General features: G+C 42.3%; 1 protein-coding gene across 2 annotated transcripts in view; it reads right to left on the bottom strand.

Moving 5' to 3' along the window:
• wdfy3 (WD repeat and FYVE domain containing 3) overlaps positions 1-20,270 on the bottom strand; it is a 490,874-nt gene that overhangs the window by 37,605 nt on the left and 432,999 nt on the right. For both annotated transcript variants that reach the window (XM_038791772.1, XM_038791773.1), the window contains 7 exons: positions 18,894-18,948; positions 10,985-11,104; positions 9,494-9,611; positions 9,084-9,190; positions 8,791-8,944; positions 6,115-6,206; positions 5,560-5,772 (listed from right to left, as the gene is read on the bottom strand). In XM_038791772.1, the coding sequence (XP_038647700.1) occupies positions 5,560-5,772; positions 6,115-6,206; positions 8,791-8,944; positions 9,084-9,190; positions 9,494-9,611; positions 10,985-11,104; positions 18,894-18,948 (859 nt within the window). The remainder of the gene's footprint in view (positions 1-5,559; positions 5,773-6,114; positions 6,207-8,790; positions 8,945-9,083; positions 9,191-9,493; positions 9,612-10,984; positions 11,105-18,893; positions 18,949-20,270) is intronic.

Genomic DNA, 20,270 nt, shown 5'->3' with positions numbered 1-20,270 from the left:
ATGTACATGCTGGTCAAAATCCAGGAAAGCTTTTGGTAATGTGCCCATGTTAACAGAACAGGAAACCCCTTCTATTAATTATTTTTAAATACTTGAATTTATCGCTCTTCAAAAGCAGGCAAGCATATCAGACTTTTTATTTACCATTTGTTACGGACGCCTAGTCAGCTCTTAACAATGGCCAAGATACTTTTTTTTTTTTAAATAATTTTTATTGAAATTTTTCGATACAAACATTTACCCCTACTACATTTTAAATTATAGCACAACAAATCCCCCCTGGAAAATCCTCCCCACGCCCTCCCCCGCGCGCACCCCCCCACCCTCCCCCCCGCGCTACCAGTCTAGCAACCAAACCGTTTTCCCCTTTCTGCCGATGGCCTCGGGCAGTCATTGCCCGCGACCCCCCGCTGACGTGCTCCCTTCGTTGCTATCCCCCCCCCCCCCCCCCTCCCTTCCCCCCCCCCCCTTTCTCCCCGGGTTGCTGCTGTTTCGGCCTCCAGTTCCTATCTCTGATCCAGAAAGTCAAGGAAGGGCTGCCACCGCCGGAAGAACCCCTGTACCGACCCTCTCAGGGCGAATTTGATTCTTTCCAATTGGATGAAGCTTGCCATGTCGTTTAACCAGGTGTTAACACTTGGTGACCTTGTGTCCCTCCACTGAATCAAGATCCTTCTCCGAGCTACCAAGGACGCAAAGGCCAATATTCCGGCCTCCCCTGCCTCCTGTACTCCTGGCTCCACCCCAACCCCAAAAATCGCTAGCCCCCACCCTGGTTTGACCCTGGTTCCCACCACTCTCGATACCGTCCCCGCCACCCCCTCCCAGAACTCTTCCAGTGCCGGGCACATCCAGAACATATGTACATGGTTCGCAGGGCTTCCCGAACACCTAACACACCTGTCCTCACCCCCGAAGAACCGACTCATCCTAGTCCCCGTCATATGGGCTCTGTGCAGCACCTTAAATTGGATGAGGCCCAACCTTGCGCACGACGACGACGAATTGACCCTCTCTAGGGCATCCGCCCATGTCCCATCTTCTATCTGCTCTCCCAGCTCCGCTTCCCACTTGTCTTTCAGCTCCTCTATCGATACCTCCTCCACCTCCTGCATTATTTTGTAGATGTCCGAGACCTTCCCTTCTCCGACCCAGACCCCTGACAGCACCCTATCACTCACCCCTCTATCGGGAAGCAAGGGAAATCCTTCCACCTGTCGTCTGGCAAATGCCTTCACCTGCAGGTATCTAAACGTGTTCCCCGGGGGGAGCTCAAATTTCTCCTCCAGCTCTCCCAGGCTCGCAAACCTCCCCTCTATTAACATGTCCCTCAGTTGCCTGATGCCCGCCCTGTGCCAGCTCTGGAATCCCCCGCCAGTGTTCCCCGGGACAAATCTGTGGTTCCCTCTCAGTGGCGCCGCCATCAGACCCCCCACCTCCCCCCTGTGTCGCCTCCACTGCCCCCAGATTTTAAGGGTGGCCGCCACTACCGGACTCGTGGTATACCTTGTGGGGGGGAGCGGCCATGGTGCCGTTACTAGCGCCCCCAGGCTTGTATTGCCGCAGGACGCCCTCTCCATACGTTTCCAAGCTGCCCCCTCCCCCTCCATCACCCACTTGCGCACCATCGATGCGTTCGCCGCCCAGTAGTATCCGGAAAGATTGGGTAGCGCTAATCCTCCACTGTCCCTACTCCGTTCCAAGAAAATCCTTCTCACTCTAGGGGTGCCATGTGCCCACACATAGCCCATAATGCTGCTAGTTACCTTCTTGAAGAAGGCCCTGGGGAGAAAGATGGGCAAGCACTGGAACAGAAACAAGAACCTCGGGAGGACCGTCATTTTGACTGACTGCACCCTCCCTGCTAGCGACAGCGGTACCATGTCCCACCTCTTGAACTCCTCCTCCATCTGCTCCACCAGCCTTGAAAAGTTCAGCTTGTGGAGGGTCCCCCAGTTCCTTGCCACCTGCACCCCCAAGTACCTGAAGCTCTTTACTGCTCTCTTAAAGGGGAGCCGCCCAATTCCCTCCCCCTGATCTCCCGGGTGTATCACAAAGACCTCACTTTTACCCACATTTATGGCCAAGATACTTAACCGACGCCTAACGCTTTTAAGTTTTAATCTGGTGCGGAAAGATTGATTTGTTCCAGGTGTGATAACCCAAGAAATAGGCGACGGTTATTTTATAAACAAATTTTATTAAAATGAAAGAAAAGAAAACAAGATTTAAACTTTTACTTCAATTATAACACTAGACCATAAGACATAGGAGCGGAAGTAAGGCCATTCGGCCCATCGAGTCCACTCCACCATTCAATCATGGTTGATTTCAACTCCATTTACCCGCTCTCTCCCCATAGCCCTTAATTCCTCGAGATAAGACCATATCACTAAGATTTCATGCAGTTTCTTAACCGTAACATATTAGTTAGCATTAAACTACATATCCAATAAACATACAGCTCTCATTCAATTTACATAGAGAGGCAAAGATAATGCTTGTATCTATGAAGCAATTCTCTGCTGCAAGTCAAGTTCCTTTAGAACCCTTTTTGAAAGTCTGTAATTTGGAGCAGCTCCCTTCATGACCTCTCTGGATGATCTCCACAGCCTTATCCTTGTAACTGTTTAAAACAGCATTTCCTGTCTCTCTAAGCTCTGTCCGGCTCTTCAGACAAAGATTATCCCCGGAGATGGTCAGACTTGAATCTATTCCCATTATCTTGGATGATTGCCTACTCCCGTTTATACACAAGAATAGAGTTATGCCATTTATATGGAACTAATCTTCCATTGACGGACATACAAGTCATCAGATTCTGTTGTGGGCTGATGGCTGGTCAAACAAGGCTGTCCTGAATGACAATGGATCGTGAGTGGATCATCCTGGATAATTGCATCCTGTGAGGTTAACTCTGAATGGGACAAGGTAACTCAGGTTGCGGGTATTTCCCTCTAACTCTCCTGCTAGCGGTCTTTTTAATCTCTAAATTGCCTGCTACGCCCTGGACACCATTTCTGGACCCTATATCTCCCTATCATGACACTTTTTAAAAATCCCAACTAGTAAATAAATTAACTAAGTTTAAATTAGAAAATATGCTGGGAGGAAAAACAAACAAAAAAGCGAGAATCGTAAAGCAAAACCATTTCTCTATTCGTAGATAATATATGCCGAGTTCTTTTCTTGTAATTTCTTTCTGGCAAGGGCAACTTGTAAGTCTATGACAATTTCAATCAGTTTGGCTATCTTTCATGAGTTTTTTATATTTTTCAATTGGTTACATTGATTAAAAAATAATTGCAGACCATGTTTGTTCAACATTATTCCATTCTTTCCTTCAGTTCTAAAGATGAGAAGCACTTTGGAAAATTTGCAAGGTCAGTTCAATTATCTAAACTAGCATGTGTATGCAGCTGGTGTTAAACTCCTTTAATGTTATCCCTGGATCTACTAGAACAGCCACTAAGCCAAACAAAAAAAATGTATGGGTCAAACAATGCTTGGCTGTTGTAGTAAATTTATACTATTACTCCATGGAATTACCACAAATTCCACTGCATCCTAGATTAGTGCCAGTTTCCAACATTGTTTGGAGATACTGCCAAGGGCCAAGACTACCTCCAATGAAAGCCCCATGCTTTTGACTTCAAAGAATTCAGCATAGGTTTGGAGATTGTGAGGTAATGTACACTGGCCTCACGTAGAGTTCCAGTCCAGTGAATGCCAACGAAAAAGACGTTATTTAAAAAAAAACTAACATTTGTAGCTGGTCTTGCTGTAAATGTAAAGTAAATGAATCAAAGTAACAACATTACATTTATTTGGTGCCTTTAACATAAATAAATATGCCAAACACTTCAAAGAAGCAAAATCAGACAAACATTGACACCGAGCCATGGAAGGTGCTATTAGGAGAGGTGAATTAAAGCTAGATGAAAGACATAGGATAGGATTTTTAGGATGGCAGGGATTCCCTTCTTGCCACCCAAAAAGTTGGTGGCCAATGCATTGCCACCAATACTGGCTGCCCGCAGATATTTAGAAGCGTTGCATGGTTGGAGGAGGGACCTCTGCCCCAGTCTTTAGAAAATCCCCCCCTCCCTCAAAGCCGCCAATCTTGCCAGACTGCAAGCAGTCCCAGTCCAGGTCCTGGGAGCCTCAGGGAAGGAAGGGGAGGGGAGGCCTGGGGAGAGTTAGTGAAAAGACTGTTGTGAGAAGGGAGTACCCACAGAGGCCAGACCTTGTGAGTGAGACACCAATGTCAAAAGGGGGGCCAATGATGGAGGTGACTCCTCTCCCCTTTCCTGCCCTGAGCAGGGTCACGTTTTGGGCTTCCCCTCATCTACAAACTCCTCCCACCAGCCTGAAAATTGAAGTTGAGTGAGAAATGGCCCTGAAATGTCAGATTAAGTGGCAATGTAATGGCCTCAACTGGGGCAAAGGCAAACAAGTAGGCTTAGGCTTTGCCATCCCACTGTAGAATCGCAGAGGTTGGGACAGGTGGGAGTTCTTGGAGAAGTTTTACGGAACAAACCCCTCCTACAAACCCACCAGCGGGGAAATATAAAATATTGCCCATATGTTTTATGGAGGACCTTTAAAGAGGAGAGAGACAAATGTGGTGGTTTAATGTGGGAATTCCAACAGCTTTGGACCGGGATGTTTGAAGGTATGGTCGTCAATGATGGAATGAAGGGAAGGTGGCATGCACAAGAGGTGAAAGAACACAATTTCTCAGAGGGATGTAGAAGGTTACAAAGATAGAGAGCGCAAGGTCAAAAAGGGATTTGACCATAACAATGAGAATTTTTAAATCAAGTGTTGTGAGACATAGACCCAATGTAGGCCAGCAAGGAAAAATTACGGAACTTGACTTGATGCAGGTTAGGACGTTGACAGCACAGTTTTAAATGACTCATGTTTATGGAGGGTGGAAGATAGGAGGCTGGCCAGGATAGCATTGGAACAATCAAGCTCGGAAGTAACAAAACACATCAATGAGGGTCAGAGTTGTGTGTTATACAATTGATCCCCTGTAACATGGGTGCTCGATTATGTGGTGCCAGTTGGCACATGCCTACATTCAGTATATTGAACTACTGATCTCAGGTTGCTAATGCGGTGAAGGGCCCAAATTTTACCACATAGGGGAGGAAGCACGTAATAAAGGTTGGTTCTTGAAAATACCACCGAGGAAGAGGGAGCGAGAGAATATATGGAAAAAAAATCAGAGGCACATAACCTCATAAAAAAGTAATAAAAATCTCAACCTGTGTGCTTTAACATAGAATAGAAGAGGGGCTGGTTTAGCACAGGGCTAAATTGCTGGCTTTGAAAGCAGACCAAGGCAGGCCAGCAGCACGGTTCAATTCCCGTACCAGCCTCCCTGAACAGGCGCCAGAATGTGGCAATGTGGGGCTTTTCACAGTAACTTAATTTGAAGTCTACTTGTGACAATGAGCGATTTTCTTTCTTTCTTTATCTGCAATGCATAAAGCAATATAATGTATAAACAGAATGCATGTACTGTACAGAATGCAGGAAATTTCTGACCTGTTTTGGAATTTGTCCAAAATTGTTGATGAAGCCAATAGTTGCAGTTTCCTTGAGTGGATCATTGATATTATAAATGTCCACCTGCCCTTCGTAAAAGAGATGATGGAAGACATTGACTGCGTCTATCGCAGGTCCACCTTGCTGTTTGTAACCAAAGATCAAGTCGATCCATTCATGTAAATGAGAACTGACATAGTCACATTCCAGTGCCTGAAATTAAGACATAAATTAAAATAACAGCAAAATTATAACTGGTCAAATAAGGTGATGTAAAATTAACATTTATTCAAAATGTTAACATCTGTCTTTGTTTATATTTAGGAATTTAAAACTTTCACTTAACACCAAAGGCAATGAGTGTATTCAAAGCACAAATTTACAAATATACAAATTTGATCATTGTTGTTTAAAATAGAGTATTGAACACCATTCTGAACTCAAACATTTAAAATTAATTTAAGATAAATGCATAAAAATACTTTGACCCAAGAATCTCTCTGCTAAATAGTACACAACATAGTCAAAGAAAAATGACTGCCACTAATATATTACCTTACGATGAACTCTGATGAATTCTCTTGGGTCCCCTTTAGCCCATGGTGGTAACAATACATCACCCAATTTTGTACCATTTTGCTTATAACCTAGGGATAGAAGATTATTGAATTTGTAAAACACAATTAAAAACATATCCAATTTTACATCCACTGTGTTTGTTCATCCAGACAGAGAACCATCTGTCATAATCAAAGGCTCCAGTAAGGAGTTGGTCTGTGCGCACATGTGAAATCCTGGGCACTTGGCTAAACATTTCATGAAAATTAAAACTGGAAATTTATAGGTTGCGCACCTTCAATTATCTGACATGATCCTTGCAAGCACAGCTCCTCACTGGGAGCAATGGTATTTTGACATTAACTCTGAAAGACTGTTCTGGCTGAGGTGAAATGCAAATAATGCTGGCACTCAACATTATCAACACCAATATGCCTGAGAATTTTACTCTAGCACACCAACTTCAATATTGTGCAAAATCCCTTTCATGAGAAATCTAAACTTATCATTTTAAAATGCTCCCATCACAATCAACAGCTCCTCCATGAGGGTCACGAGGTTGACAATTCAGTGAAAACTGATGTGGTTCCATGACCCTTACTATGCTGTACAGCTGTGTAGAAATTTGTATCTTGTCCTACATATTCCTCACATGATCCGTCTTTTGCTGTCTAGTTATTCTTCAGGTTCCCAAAGCATCAGGTATGCATGTGACAAAGTTCAAAGAGACACTTAATATCACCAATAACAGTTAGATGCCTTGCTAGTTTCCTTTCCTTTCAATTTTTTTTGGAAGGGGCAATTTTAGTGTGGCCGATCCACCTACTCTGCACAAATCTTTGGGTTGTGAGGGTGAAACTCACGCAGACATGGGGAGAATGTGCAAACTTCACACGGACAGTGACCCAGGGCCGGGACTGAACCTGGTCCTCAGCGCTGAGAGATAGCAGTGCTAACCACTGCACCATCCTTCCATTCCTTTCTTAAGAGGTAAAAACTACAACTGCACTGTGCATTGGATAACTAAGGGCAGTGGTGGGGGTTGGGTATTGGTGGCAGTTGAGGTGCTGTGTTGCCTGTACTTTGGACAGATGCTCTTTTGCCAGCTTCAAATAAGTAGTTTCAACATGCGTTGTTGATTTGTTTTGAATCTGCTCCCACTCTCCTGCCAGTGAGTTTTTATAACTTCAGCTAAATATTTACATGGCTGCTGTTTCATAATCAGCTAGGTGCCAAGGTATGGCATTAATTTCCACCAAATTGGTTAATTTAAGGCCTGAAATCAGTGTTGACCAGCTGTTTTTTTTCCACCTCAATGCAAATAAATCGTTTCCACGCAAGATGTGGCTGAACCACAAAGTGCTATTGGGCACGGTTCTATCGGACCTGCAAAAACTGCTCACTACTCTAGGATCACCCAAGAATGCAACGGTAAATCCTGGCTTCTTTTCTCTACAAACTCCCATCTTAAATTCCTCTTTTCCTTGTCTCCTCCAACAAAAGTGAGGAGCTCATGTATTGCTTTGTCACCAAGATTTAAATCATCCAATCAGCTTTTATGCCATTGCCCTCCCTTCTCCTAGCACAACAGGCCAAACTTCCTTTCATCTCCCCTCTGCACTAGTCCTGAACTTATATCTTTCTCTTGTTTCTCTTCCATTGCTTATTGTTTCCTCTGAGTTAATCTTGTCCATGAGATTCACCTCCTGCTTTTGACACCACTTGATCATCCAACATCCCCTCCTGGCTAATTGCGACATGTTAGTTGATATTATTAACCATTCTTTATCCTCGGGTACTGTTCCCCATCTCTTTCAAATCTGCCATCATCACTCATCTACTAAAATACCAACCAGATTCCTCCATTTTGTAAACAGTCATCTAATTTCCAACTTCCTTTCCTGTCCCAAGACCGTGAGCAACTGGTAACCTCCAAAACTTGAGCCCTGCTTTCTCAGAATTATATGTTTGAAACCATCCAATCACAATTAAGAGAAATGTACTCTCTAGAGGAATTTGCCATAACTCAAAGGTACACGTATTCCACTTTGGGAATGACTGATTTAGATTATTGTTAACTTAATTGAGTGCCCCTGTGGATGAACGCAACCTACATTGATACACCAACATGACTTCCCAATTCAGAAAAGTTTTCCACCATCTTTCAGGGACGTTGAATCATTTCAGCTTAGACATTAAACCGTGACCCCAACTGTCGACCCAGGTGGATGTAAATATTTCATATCATTATGCTATAAAGGGTCCTGGTGTCCTTTTCAATATTTATTTCTCAACCAACAGCATTAAAACAAATTATATGGACAGTACTTCTTGCCGAGTACAAACTGATTGCCACATATACCTGTATGGCAACAGTGTCCATTTCAAAAACACTTTAATGGCTGTCGAGCTCTCTGGGCTCGGAAGGGCTTTATATAAATGCAATTTTTTTTCTTTTATTAAGTGATACAAATAAAAATTTATAAATGGTAAATTCATAATCCTACATTTCTTGTAAGGAATGTTGCTCAAATAGACGAGTACCTGAAAGATTAGATGTAATATATAGCAGCACTATTTCTGACCCAAGGCCCCTTCAAGTACAGCTTACTGTTGGTGGTATGAGTCAGTGAATCTCCTCTATAATCTCAATGCTCACATGCACAATCATACCTAGATCAAAGTTGTTGGAGTTTAGGAGAAACTCTGGAAGGTAAAAGAATTCTGGGATGAGTTCTTTTACGTCAGCCATGTTGTGTTTGGATGCTGAGTACCAGGCTTCTCGTACACTGTGAAACATACGATCAGCTAGATCAAAGTGGCCACCCTGAGAAAGGAGAATGACACCAGCAAATTACATGAAAAGTTCAGCAATGAAAAAATGGTCTTTCCAAGAATTTAAAACGAGATGCATTGCTTGAAGTTGGTGCTATAATAACTTATACATTGAATTGCACATTAGTTACCTGGAGTCGGAGAAATATTTGAGTGAATGGCTCCATTCTTACTAAGTAGGAGGCGACAATCATGGCAGAAGAATAGTGTGTACCATAATGATATGCTGGTGTTTCACCTAGAAATCAAATCCAGGACACAAATTACCCACAATCAAATTACACTGTTTACCAAATAAATAGTTTATTCCTAAACAAATGCATGCAGCGCTATTTAAAAAAATTATACAATTTAAAGAATTATTTAATCCAGTTTGGTATTTCTTTTCCTATATCAAAATTTGTAACAGAAGTGCTCAAGAAACTTTGTGAGACAGGAATCAGAAAAACTGCAAGCACACACAAACATTTCTGCAACTAGAAAACATTATCTATATAGCATGCAAGTAGGATTATACTTTCATCTCTGTAAATGTCTTTACCATTTGGATCTTCCCAGTCCTTGTAACGTTTCTTATACTGAGCTAATCTCTCATCAGTCTGAGCTCCCATTGGTTTAGCCAGGTTCCTAAATGTTTTGGGATTTGTCAGATCAAGTTCCTATAAAAAGAAAAGTAATTACACACAAACATTTCTTTTGGATTTTTAGCAAATAAAGCAGTAAAATGATTGTCTTGGTGGGTAAAATGAAAAAGGAATTAATGAAGTTTTAAAATATGACAATATTTGGCAGTTTAGTCTTCTAATTCAATCTCACATACTCGTTGCTCATGAAGTCTAGATCTGACTAACTTTTAACTAATATACTAGTGCTGCTCGCTAAGGGCTGCATTTAAATTATATCCCCAAATGGACATGAAATGATGAGATTCAGGAAAGTTAGAAAATATTTCTAAATATTCCTAATATTCTCAGGGCTCGGTAATGATTACACTGAACTGTTAAGCCAGAGAACCTGAGTTCAAGCCATCATGGCAGTTTGAGAATAAGAATCAATTTTAAAAAGAAAATTAAAAAAGGAAATTAAAAAAGTGGTATCAACAAAAGATAGGTTGTAAAAAGCTGGTCCATTACAACAATAGTTTAGGGCAGCACGGTGTCACAGTGGTTAGCACTGTGGCTTCACAGCGCCAAGATTCCAGGTTCAATTCCCAACTTGGGTCAGTCTGTGCGGAGTCTGCATGTTCTCCCCATGTTTGTGTGGCTTTCCTTCGGGTGCTCCACTTTCCTCCCACAAGTCCCGAAAGACGCGCTGTTTGGTAATTTGGACATTCTGAATTCTCTGTGTGCCCGAAGAGGCGCCGGAATGTGGCGACTCGGGGCTTTTCACAGTAACTTCATTGCAGTGTTAATGTAAGCTTGCTTGTGACAATAAAGATTATTAATTATTATTATTACATTTATATAGCGCCTGTAACATAGCTTGAAGTTTCAAGGCATTTCAAACAACATTTAATTCAGAGGCAGGTAGACATTAAGACAGATGGCAAAACCAAGTTAAAGAAGTAGGTTTTAAAAAATATCTTAAAGGAGGTAAAGTTGAAGAGTTTGAGGGAGGGAATTTCAGAGCTTAGGACCTTAGCTGATGAAGCCAATGCTGACAATTGTGGAGGTTAAAATCAAGGATGCACAAGAGGCCACAATTAGAGAAATGCAGCTATCTCGGTGGATTCTAGGATATTATAGATATAGGGATGGACAGGGCTATGGAGGAGAATTTGAAATCATCAAGGAATGAAACCTGCCTTCCAATGAGATTGACACTTAACTATCTTCGATGTGATCTCGAAAGCAACTCAGCTGTATCAAAAATGCTGAGCAACTAGGGATGGATCTTGTCAGAGAAGCCCACATCTCCAAAATGAAACTAAATTACAATGTAGCTGCACACATTTTTAATAAAACTCAATAAGGTACAAATCAATTTTTCTTCTTAGATACATTTACAATATTGATTTCAAAAGCTTTCATACCTCAGAATCATAGTCTGCAAGGATCCATGGGAATACTGGATACTGCATCAAGTCATTATAGGATCTGCCTGCTAATGTGTTTAGATGCATGAGATATTGGAAATTACTGATCTCTCCTCTCTAAAGGAAAGACAATAAAGAATGCAATGATTTTGTTTCTTTTATTACAAATACAAAACAGCAAAGTTAAAATAATTTTATTCAGATGCATTAGATAGATCAAGGATGTCTAACTTTTTGGATCATATATTCTGCATGTCAAAACTAGTCAGCACGTTAAATACAAGACCCTCCCTCCATACACAGACAATGTGAGGCTCACCTCATCTCAAAATGTGACTTTTAAACTCCACATAGAGAAAATCATGAAGTGTCCCTTTCTACTGTCTTGTACTAAAATGAAAGGGGTCTTGATTTAATTAAAGTATAACCATGGGTTTAATCATTTGTACAAAGAAACCTTGTAGGATGAATGGTAAGAGGAGATAGTTAAGTTTGAATTAATAGAAGCCAAGGTTTGGTGTTCAGTGGTCAGATAAAAGGATGGTGTGCAGAAAGACTCATGTGGGAAGGAGGTGTTCCATTTCATGGAACTCTTACACTATTACTGAGTCTGGAAGGCACTGTACTGCTGTGATGTACTCCACCTAAACAGGAGTGGGAGCAGTGTACTAGCAGAAAGGTTCAACAGCGTTGTCAAAAGAGCTTTACAATGGCAAGATAGTAGTGGAGGACAGCTGTAATACAAAAGGACTGTTAAAAATATTTAAAAAATAAATGGAACTACTAAATACAAACTTAGTAAAACTTAGCAGGTCTTCCATCGGAAACCCTTTTTAAAAAATCCCATATCTATACTGTCTCAATGTAAAAACCCTCCATCCCCCCACCCTTGCATACCAGGCCACCTGCCTCATGTTCTCAAGGTTGCTACATCTTGTTGCAATCTCTCACAGCTAACATATTTTTCCCTCTCCTTAGTTCTGATGAAGAGTGTCAGGAAACCAAAGGTAGTTTTAAGGGATTTATATTTGTATTGATGAACATTAGTCACAAGGTCTAGTTTTCGGTGGGGTTACTTTAATGTTTTTGTGCCTGAAAGATGGATTTCATGCTGAACAAAGATTTTTGTATATTGGGAGTTAGTTTCAATTCCAGCTCGGATTCTATTGTGTTTAGAGAGCTGCGGTATGAGAAGTAAATATAGTTGCTTAGCAACTAGGGGCCCTTTTAAGGTAAAGCAAAAGGTGTTCTTTGTTTTTCAGTTTTTAGCTCAGGCAGTTGCAGACAGGTCACGGAGTAGTGACTAGATCTCGCTCAACTTTTAGAAGAGAAGCAGGAGAGATATTAGCTCTTTCACCTTTGCTAAAAGAAAAGCTGTATAATGGGAGTAATATGCATGAAAGCAAGTTCCAGAGGAATTAAGGGATTGTTGGGGCTGGAAACCTAGAAATAGAACAGGATTCTATTTCAGACAATGCTGAGGAGGAATTGGTTGGCGAGAATAATGGAGAAAGGTTTTGAAAGTAATCCTGAAGTTCGGAATGTCTTACTGCCATCTGTGAATAAGAAAGTATTGGCAGGATATCAAAATTTGTGTGATAGTGAAAGGCAAGCAATAAAAACGTAATGGGGTTGGTACATAATCCTGGAATGGACTCACTATTAAAAGTTCTTAAAACTGATTAGCGGTCCTGTTACTCTGTTCCTCCATGTTTAAAAAAAACTATAAGTTACGGTCTTTTGAGCTGGGGTTCCATTTTGGAATCTTCCCATCCAGTTATCTCATCAATCACAACAAGAGCCAAATGGTCTTGAAAGGTTAACTCTGTTTCTCTCCCTACAGATGCTGCCAAACCTGAATTTTTACAGCATCCTCTGTTATTGTATATAGGGGCTGGTTTGGCACAGGGCTAAATCGCTGGCTTTGAAAGCAGACCAAGGCAGGCCAGCAGCACGGTTCATTTCACGCACCAGCCTCCCCGAGCAGGCATCGGAATGTGGCCACTAGGGGCTTTTCACAGTAACTTCATTTGAAGCCTACAAGTAACAATAAGCGATTTTCATTTCATTTTCATTATGTTTTATCATTTGTATTCCACAAATGCCGATTACTTTCATCTTCAGACATTACTTTCACCAGATCTTTCTCCTCCCAACTGTGCTCCATTACCATCTTACTTGTGTAAAATTATATCAACATTCAAATAAAACAGATGAACTGGAGGCAATAACCCATAATGAGGAACCAGATACAGTAGGAAGAAAAGAAATAGGGCCGGCAACTAAATTTTGTAGATTATAACAATCAGAGAGGATAGGGAAGGGGGTGGGGTAGCTCTACTAAATAGAAACTATGTCAAAATACAGGAATACATTAATAAACTTGCAGAATGGGTATGTAATTGACAAATTAATTTAAACATACATCAGGTGGTTCATTTTGATAGGAAAATTAAGGGGTTATATATTTCATTGAAAATAAATATCTAATTAAGACAGAGGAGCAGAGGGATCTAAGGTTACAGGGATATAGCTCACTAGAAGTAGGGGCAGATTAATACGACCAAAAAACAAAGAACTGTGTTTCATTTCTGGAGGGATATAATTGGAAAGCAGAGAAATTACGGCCTCCGTTGTGACGAAAATCCCAGAAATCGTTGGAAATCCTAGGTCCCACTGCCAAATACAGCACCCATTTTTGCAGAGGTAGGAGTTTGTACATATGCCAGAGTTTGTACATAGGCAATTTCAGAGGCAGCTGGCCATTTAAGTCACTAATTGCCTCCACTGAAGTGGGATTTTGGAGGATAGGAGTGTGAAACCTAGAGTGAGCAGGTTAGATCAAGTCAGAGTAGGCCTGAAACTGGTGGATTCATTTGGATAGTCAGCGCACCCCTCTGGCGGGGTAAGGTACCTTTTTGGATCTGGTCCCTAGGCACTTTTTGGAGAGGTAAGACACTCTTTGGGATTGTTAAAAGTAAACATGAATATGCATTGTGTAAAGAGTGCATAAACTGAATGCAACTGTCAAGCAGCCAAAGAACAGGTCATTTGTCAAGGAACTACCAAGCTACCAATTAGCTGTCAAAGAAAAAAAGTGGGGATAAGGGCAAAGCATGGTGGGTTAGGGGTATGGGATGGCATAGGGGATGAGGGGTCACGGGGGTAGGTAGGTAGCTTGAGGTTGCAAAAATTGGCATGGGTGGGGTATGGGAAGTGCAGGTGGCAGTGAAGGCTTTAAAAAACAAAATATTTAATAGACGGTTCTGTGGCAGCGAAACAGATTCACGGATGGTATGTTGCCTCCCGGGTGCCAGGGTCCGTGACTTCTCTGACCATATTTTCAGAATCCTTAAGGGGGAGGGGGAAACAGTCACAAGTCGTGGTACACATCGGTACCAACGACATAGGTAAGTGAAGGGACGGGAATTTAAAACAGGAATTTAGGGAGCTAGGGTGGAAGCTGAGAGCCAGGACAAACCATATTGTCATCTCTAGTCTGTTGCCAGTGCCACGTGCTAGTGAGGTGATCAACAGGTAGAGTGCGCAGATAAACACGTGGTTGCAGGGATGGTGTAGGAGGGAGGGTTTCAGTTATGTGGATAATTGGAGCACATTCTGGGGAAGGTGGGACCTGTACAGACAGGACGGTTTGCACCTGAACCAGAGGGGCACCAATATCCTGGGAGGGAAATTTGCTACAGCTCTTCGGGGGGATTTAAAGTAATTTGTCAGGAGGCTGGGAAAACGAGCTGTAGTCCAGAAGCCAGTGTTGAGAGTAGTGAGGTACTGAGGAGGGTATCAAGGTCGCAGGAGTGTACCGGCAGACAGAAAGGTGGGTTGAAGTGTGTCTACTTCAATGCAAGGAGCATCCGGAATAAGGTAGGTGAACTCGGAGCGTGGATTGGTACTTGGGACTACGGTGTTGTGGCCATTATGGAGACATGGTTAGAACAGGGACAGGAATGGTTGTTGGAAGTTCCAGGGTATAGATGTTTCAGTAAGAGTAGGGAAGGTGGTAAAAGAGGTGGAGGAGTAGCATTGTTAATCAAGGATAGTTTAACGGTTGCAGAAAGGCAGTTCGAAGGGGATCTGCCTACTGAGGTATTATGGGCCGAAGTTAGAAATAGGAAAGGAGCGGTCACATTGTTAGGAGTTTTCTATAGGCCCCCAAATAGTAATAGAGATGTGGAGGAAGAAATTGCAAAACAGATTATGGATAGGTGTGGCGGTCTCAGGGTAGTTGTCATGGGTGACTTTAACTTTCCAAATATTGATTGGAACCTCTATAAGTCAAACAGTTTGGATGGGGCAGTTTTTGTACAGTGTATGCAGGGAAGTTTCCTGACACAATATGTGGATAGGCCGACAAGAGGGGCCACATTGGATTTGGTATTGGGTAATGAACCGGGCCAAGTGTTAGATTTGTTTGTGGGAGAGCTCTTTGGAGATAGTGACCACAATTCGGTGTCTTTCACTATTACAATGGAGAGGGATAGGGCCATACGGCAGGGCAAGGTTTATAATTGGAGGAGGGGTAATTATGATGCGATTAGGCAAGAATTAGGGAGCATAAGACGGGAACAGAAACTGTCAGGGAAAGGCACAAATGAAAAGTGGAGCATGTTCAAGGAACAAATACTGCATGTCCTTGATAAGTATGTTCCTGTCAGGCAGGGAGGAAATGGCCGTGTGAGGGAACCATGGTTCACAAAAGAGGTTGAATGTCTTGTCAAGAGGAAAAAGGAAGAGTATGTAAGGGTGAGAAAACACGGTTCAGTCGGGTCACTTGAGGGTTACAAGGTAGCAAGGAATGAACTAAAAAAAAAGGGCTTAGGAGGGGGCATGAGAAGTCCTTGGCGGGTCGGATTAAGATAAACCCCAAGGCTTTTTACTCTTGTGAGAAATAAAAGAATGACCAGGGTGAGGGTAGGGCCGGTCAAGGACAGTAGTGGGAACTTGTGCATGGAGTCAGAAGAAATAGGAGGCGTTGAATTAATATTTTTCTTCAGTGTTCACCAAGGAGAGGGGCCATGTTTTTGAGGATGAGAGTGTGATACAGGCGGGTAGGCTGGAGGAGGTAGATGTTCTGAGGAAGGATGTATTAGCAATTTTGAAAAACCTGAGGGTCGACAAGTCCCCTGGGCCAGATGGGATATATCCAAGGATTCTTTGGGAGGCAAGGGATGAGATTGCAGAGCCTTTGGCTTTGATCTTTGGGTCCTCACTGTCCACGGGGATAATGCCAGAGGACGGGAGAGTGGCGAATGTTGTTCCTTTATTCAAGAAAGGGAATAGGAATGACCCTGGTAATTATAGGCCAGTTAGTCTTACTTTGGTGGTCGATAAGTTAATGGAAAAGGTCCTGAAGAATAGGATTTATGACCATTTGGAAAGATGCAGCTTAATCCGGGATAGTCAACACGGATTCGTGAAGGGTAAGTCTTGCCTCACAAATTTGACTGAATTCTTTGAGGAGGTAACTAAGTGTGCAGATGAAGGTAGAGCAGTTGATGTCGTATACATGGATTTTAGTAAGGCTTTTGATAAGGTTCCCCATGGGATAGAGGGAAATTTGACCAATTGGATAAGTAACTGGCTATCACATAGAAGACAGAGGGTGGTGGTGGATGGAAAATTTTCAGACTGGAGACCAGTTACCAGTGGTGCACCACAGGGATCAGTGCTGGGTCCTCTGCTATTTGTGATTTTTATCAATGACTTGGAGGAGGGGGCTGAAGGGTGGGTCAGCAAATTTGCTGATGACACAAAGATTGGTGGAGTAGTGGATGAGGTGGAGGGCTGTTGTAGACTGCAAAGAGACATTGATAGGATGCAGAGCTGGGCTGGAAAATGGCAGATGGAGTTTAACCCTGATAAGTGTGAAGTGGTTCATTTTGGTAGAAAAAAAATTGAATGCGGATTACAGGGTCAACGGCAGGGTTCTGAGGAATGTTGAGGAACAGAGCGATCTTGGGTCCCACAGATCTCTGAAGGTTGCCAGTCAAGTGGATAGAGCCGTGAAGAAGGTTTATAGTGTATTAGCGCTTATTAACAGGGGGCTTGAGTTGAAGAGCCATGGGGGTATGCTGCAACTGTATAGGACCCAGGTGAGACCACATTTAAAGTATTGTGTGCAGTTCTGGTCACCTCATTATGGGAAGGATGTGGAAGCATTGGAAAAGGTGCAAAGGAGATTTACCAGGATGCTGCCTGGTCTTATGAGGAAAGGTTGAGGGAGCTAGGGATTTTCTCTTTGGAGCGGAGGAGGATGAGAGGCCACTTAATAGAGGTTTATAAGATGACGAGTGGGATAGATAGAGTGGACGTTCAGAGACTATTTCCTCGGGTGGATGTAGCTGTTACAAGGGGGCATAACTATAAGATTCAGGGTGGGAGATATAGGAGGTATGTCCGAGGTAGGTTCTTTACTCAGACAGTGGTAAGGGTGTGGAATGGACTGCCTGCTGTGATAGTGGAGTCGGACACTTTAGGAACTCTCAAGCGGTTATTGGATAGGCACATGGAGCACACACCAGAATGACAGGAGTGGGATAGCTTGATCTTGGTTTCGGACAATGCTCGGCACAACGTCGAGGGCCGATGTTCTGTGCTGTACTGTTCTATGTTAATTCAACACAGTGCCGGGGCATAGAGATTGGCCTCAGCCGCCCCTCTCAGTCCACCTCTACACTGGAATCCTCCACAGTTGTTCCGGGCGGCAGGCCCAACTTGCAACCTAGCCTGAGCCCTCAGAAAGAAACTCTGACCAGTAGGCAGCCTTTTTAAAGGTTTTCAGGGCCGCAAATTCACCCACCCCAGGAACGAAAATCTGAGCCTATATTAACTTGTACAGAATTTTGATTCTGCCCACAATTGGAATATTGGGAGCAATTCTGTTCACCATATTAAGCGGGATACAAGTCATGTCCCTCATCAAAAACACGAGGCAAATAATCAAAACCATAAACTAGGTCTAATCTGTAATTTAGATGTTAATTAACGTGACTGCAGATACAGCGATGCTTCCTAAAATGACACTGATTGAATGATGGCATTGTGAAACTTTTACTGAATGTTCTGTTGTTATATTTACATGCAAACTGGGAGAGGCAATGGGATCAGTAGAGGCAGTTCAGAAAATTTGAGTTGAAGAAATATAGGTGAAATTTAATAGAGACAAATACCACATGCCACATCAGAAGGAAAAAAAGCGAAACACGTACACCGGGAATGGTGTTGAAGTAGCTAAGCACAGAACTGATGACCTTGGAGTCTTAGTAGATTTGACTCTTAAAAACAATCCAAGCAATGAGGGACAATGGACATGCAAGGAATATCAAACTCCATAAATGAAACAGCAGAATACTAGTAAGAATTCAGTCAAATTGTTCAGACGAGACCGGTCAGATGACACCTTGTGTACTTTGTCCAGCTCTGGTCACTGAAACACAAAAGAAAAATTCTAGTGCTGGAGATTGTGCCAAAAAGTGTCATGGAGTTAACCCTAGTGTTAAGGGTCAGACTAGAGAAACTTGGGTTTTTCAGACTGCAATTGAGGTGGTAGAGGTGTGTACAAGATAATAAAAGTAAATCAATACATTTTACATTAAGTTAAATTATGAGTGTAGGCCAAGAGGACAGAAGTTCAAACCAGTAAAAAATCAGTAAAAAATTAATTCACATAAAGAGTGATCAACATGTACTATAGGCTTTCAGATAGGCAGTGAGGCAGAGCTTTGAAAATATTTAAGCAACAATATGATGCTGCAATAGGGAGATACTAAGTTTCATATCAATGAATTAAGATTATCTTGTATATGTATTCCACATTATGAACACCGTGACATATGTTAGACTATCTTGTTTAGCTTTCTGCTCTGTCATCCATTTCATTTTTACTTGCCTCCCATCTTTGTGTTACAGACCTCTCTCCAACCAATGTACTAAGCAAACCGGATCTGGGAACAGATAGTACACAATGTGTACTTAGAATCATTAAAAAAATACAAATACACAAATCAAAATCCTACAATTTTTACATTACTTGTTTCCTGCATGAAAAAATTCAGTGACTTAATTTAGCGCTTGTAACATTCTTTCCCATACTTTTAGCACAATACGATAGCAACAAGAATTCATACTTAATATTTTATTCTGTTGTTGGTTACCTGAATGCATGAAAGTCACTTAATCTGGTGTCTAATTTTGTGATAAAAGGTATACATATACTGAACAGATATGCAAAGATGGCAGAGTGCCGAAACTGAGAGTCCCTTTGATCCATCATGTCTGCTCTACCCATCAAGTCCCTATCTATTCTAATCCTATTTTCCAGCACTTCAGATTCCTATGACCCTCTGGGTGAAAATGTTTGTCGACAAATCCCCTTTAAATCTCCGGTCTCTTAATTTAAATCTATGCCACCTGATTATTGACCCCTTGACTAAGGGGAAAGGTTTCTTCCTGTCTACTCTATCTAGGTCCCTCATTGTTTTATATACCTCAATCAGTGAAAAGGATAAGAAATCTAAGAAAGCAGTAGTAATAAACAGCTTTTTATAAGGAACATGAGGCTCCACGATAATTGAATGGCCCAACAAAATAGATTTTGGCACCTCTACTCTAAACCACTAATGATGTCTCCTCGTTGCCTCTCTGAAGACCTCGTAGGCTCGCACCCCGATGTTAGGTCAGCAACTTTACTTCTGCCTCAGGCTGCCTGCCAGAACAAATGCCCGAAACCTAGCCGCTGCTTTGCACCTTTACTCAATAAAAGTTCAGAAACTTCACACCAATTCAGGAGATCAATGTCAAACTGCTCTAAGTCTTCACCACCTCTCAACATTTAGTAAACGGTTTCCTGTTCTTTTTTTTAAAAAATGTTTTTATTCTCCATTTTCACATCCCACCAAGCAGCAGTAAACGGTAACAAATACAAAGTCAATACCCTTAACATTAACAACGATCCCATCCTCCCACCACCCCAACCAACGGCCCACCTGTCAATATATGCATCAAATAAAACAAACCCTCCCACGGTGGGAAAAAAAACAAAGGAGAAAAAGAGAAAGGAGTCCGGAATCGCCCATGGTCGCCATTAGCCTATAGAGTCCCCCTGCCCCCCCCAACGACACTCAATGCCATCCAACCTCCGAAAGAGTACGGTAAATGACACCCAAGAGTTGTAAACCTCACCCCCCTCCCCAACTCCTCCCCTCCATTTCCTCTTGTAAAACTCCTCCCCCCAACCTCGGTTCCTTCCCCCCAACTTTCCACCCAG

The sequence above is a fragment of the Scyliorhinus canicula genome, chromosome 3 (genome assembly GCF_902713615.1).
Source record: "Scyliorhinus canicula chromosome 3, sScyCan1.1, whole genome shotgun sequence".
NCBI classification, from domain to species: Eukaryota; Metazoa; Chordata; class Chondrichthyes; order Carcharhiniformes; family Scyliorhinidae; genus Scyliorhinus; species Scyliorhinus canicula.
The sequence above is the reverse complement of the archived record's forward strand: the minus strand, read 5'-3'. Positions and strand labels throughout refer to the sequence as shown.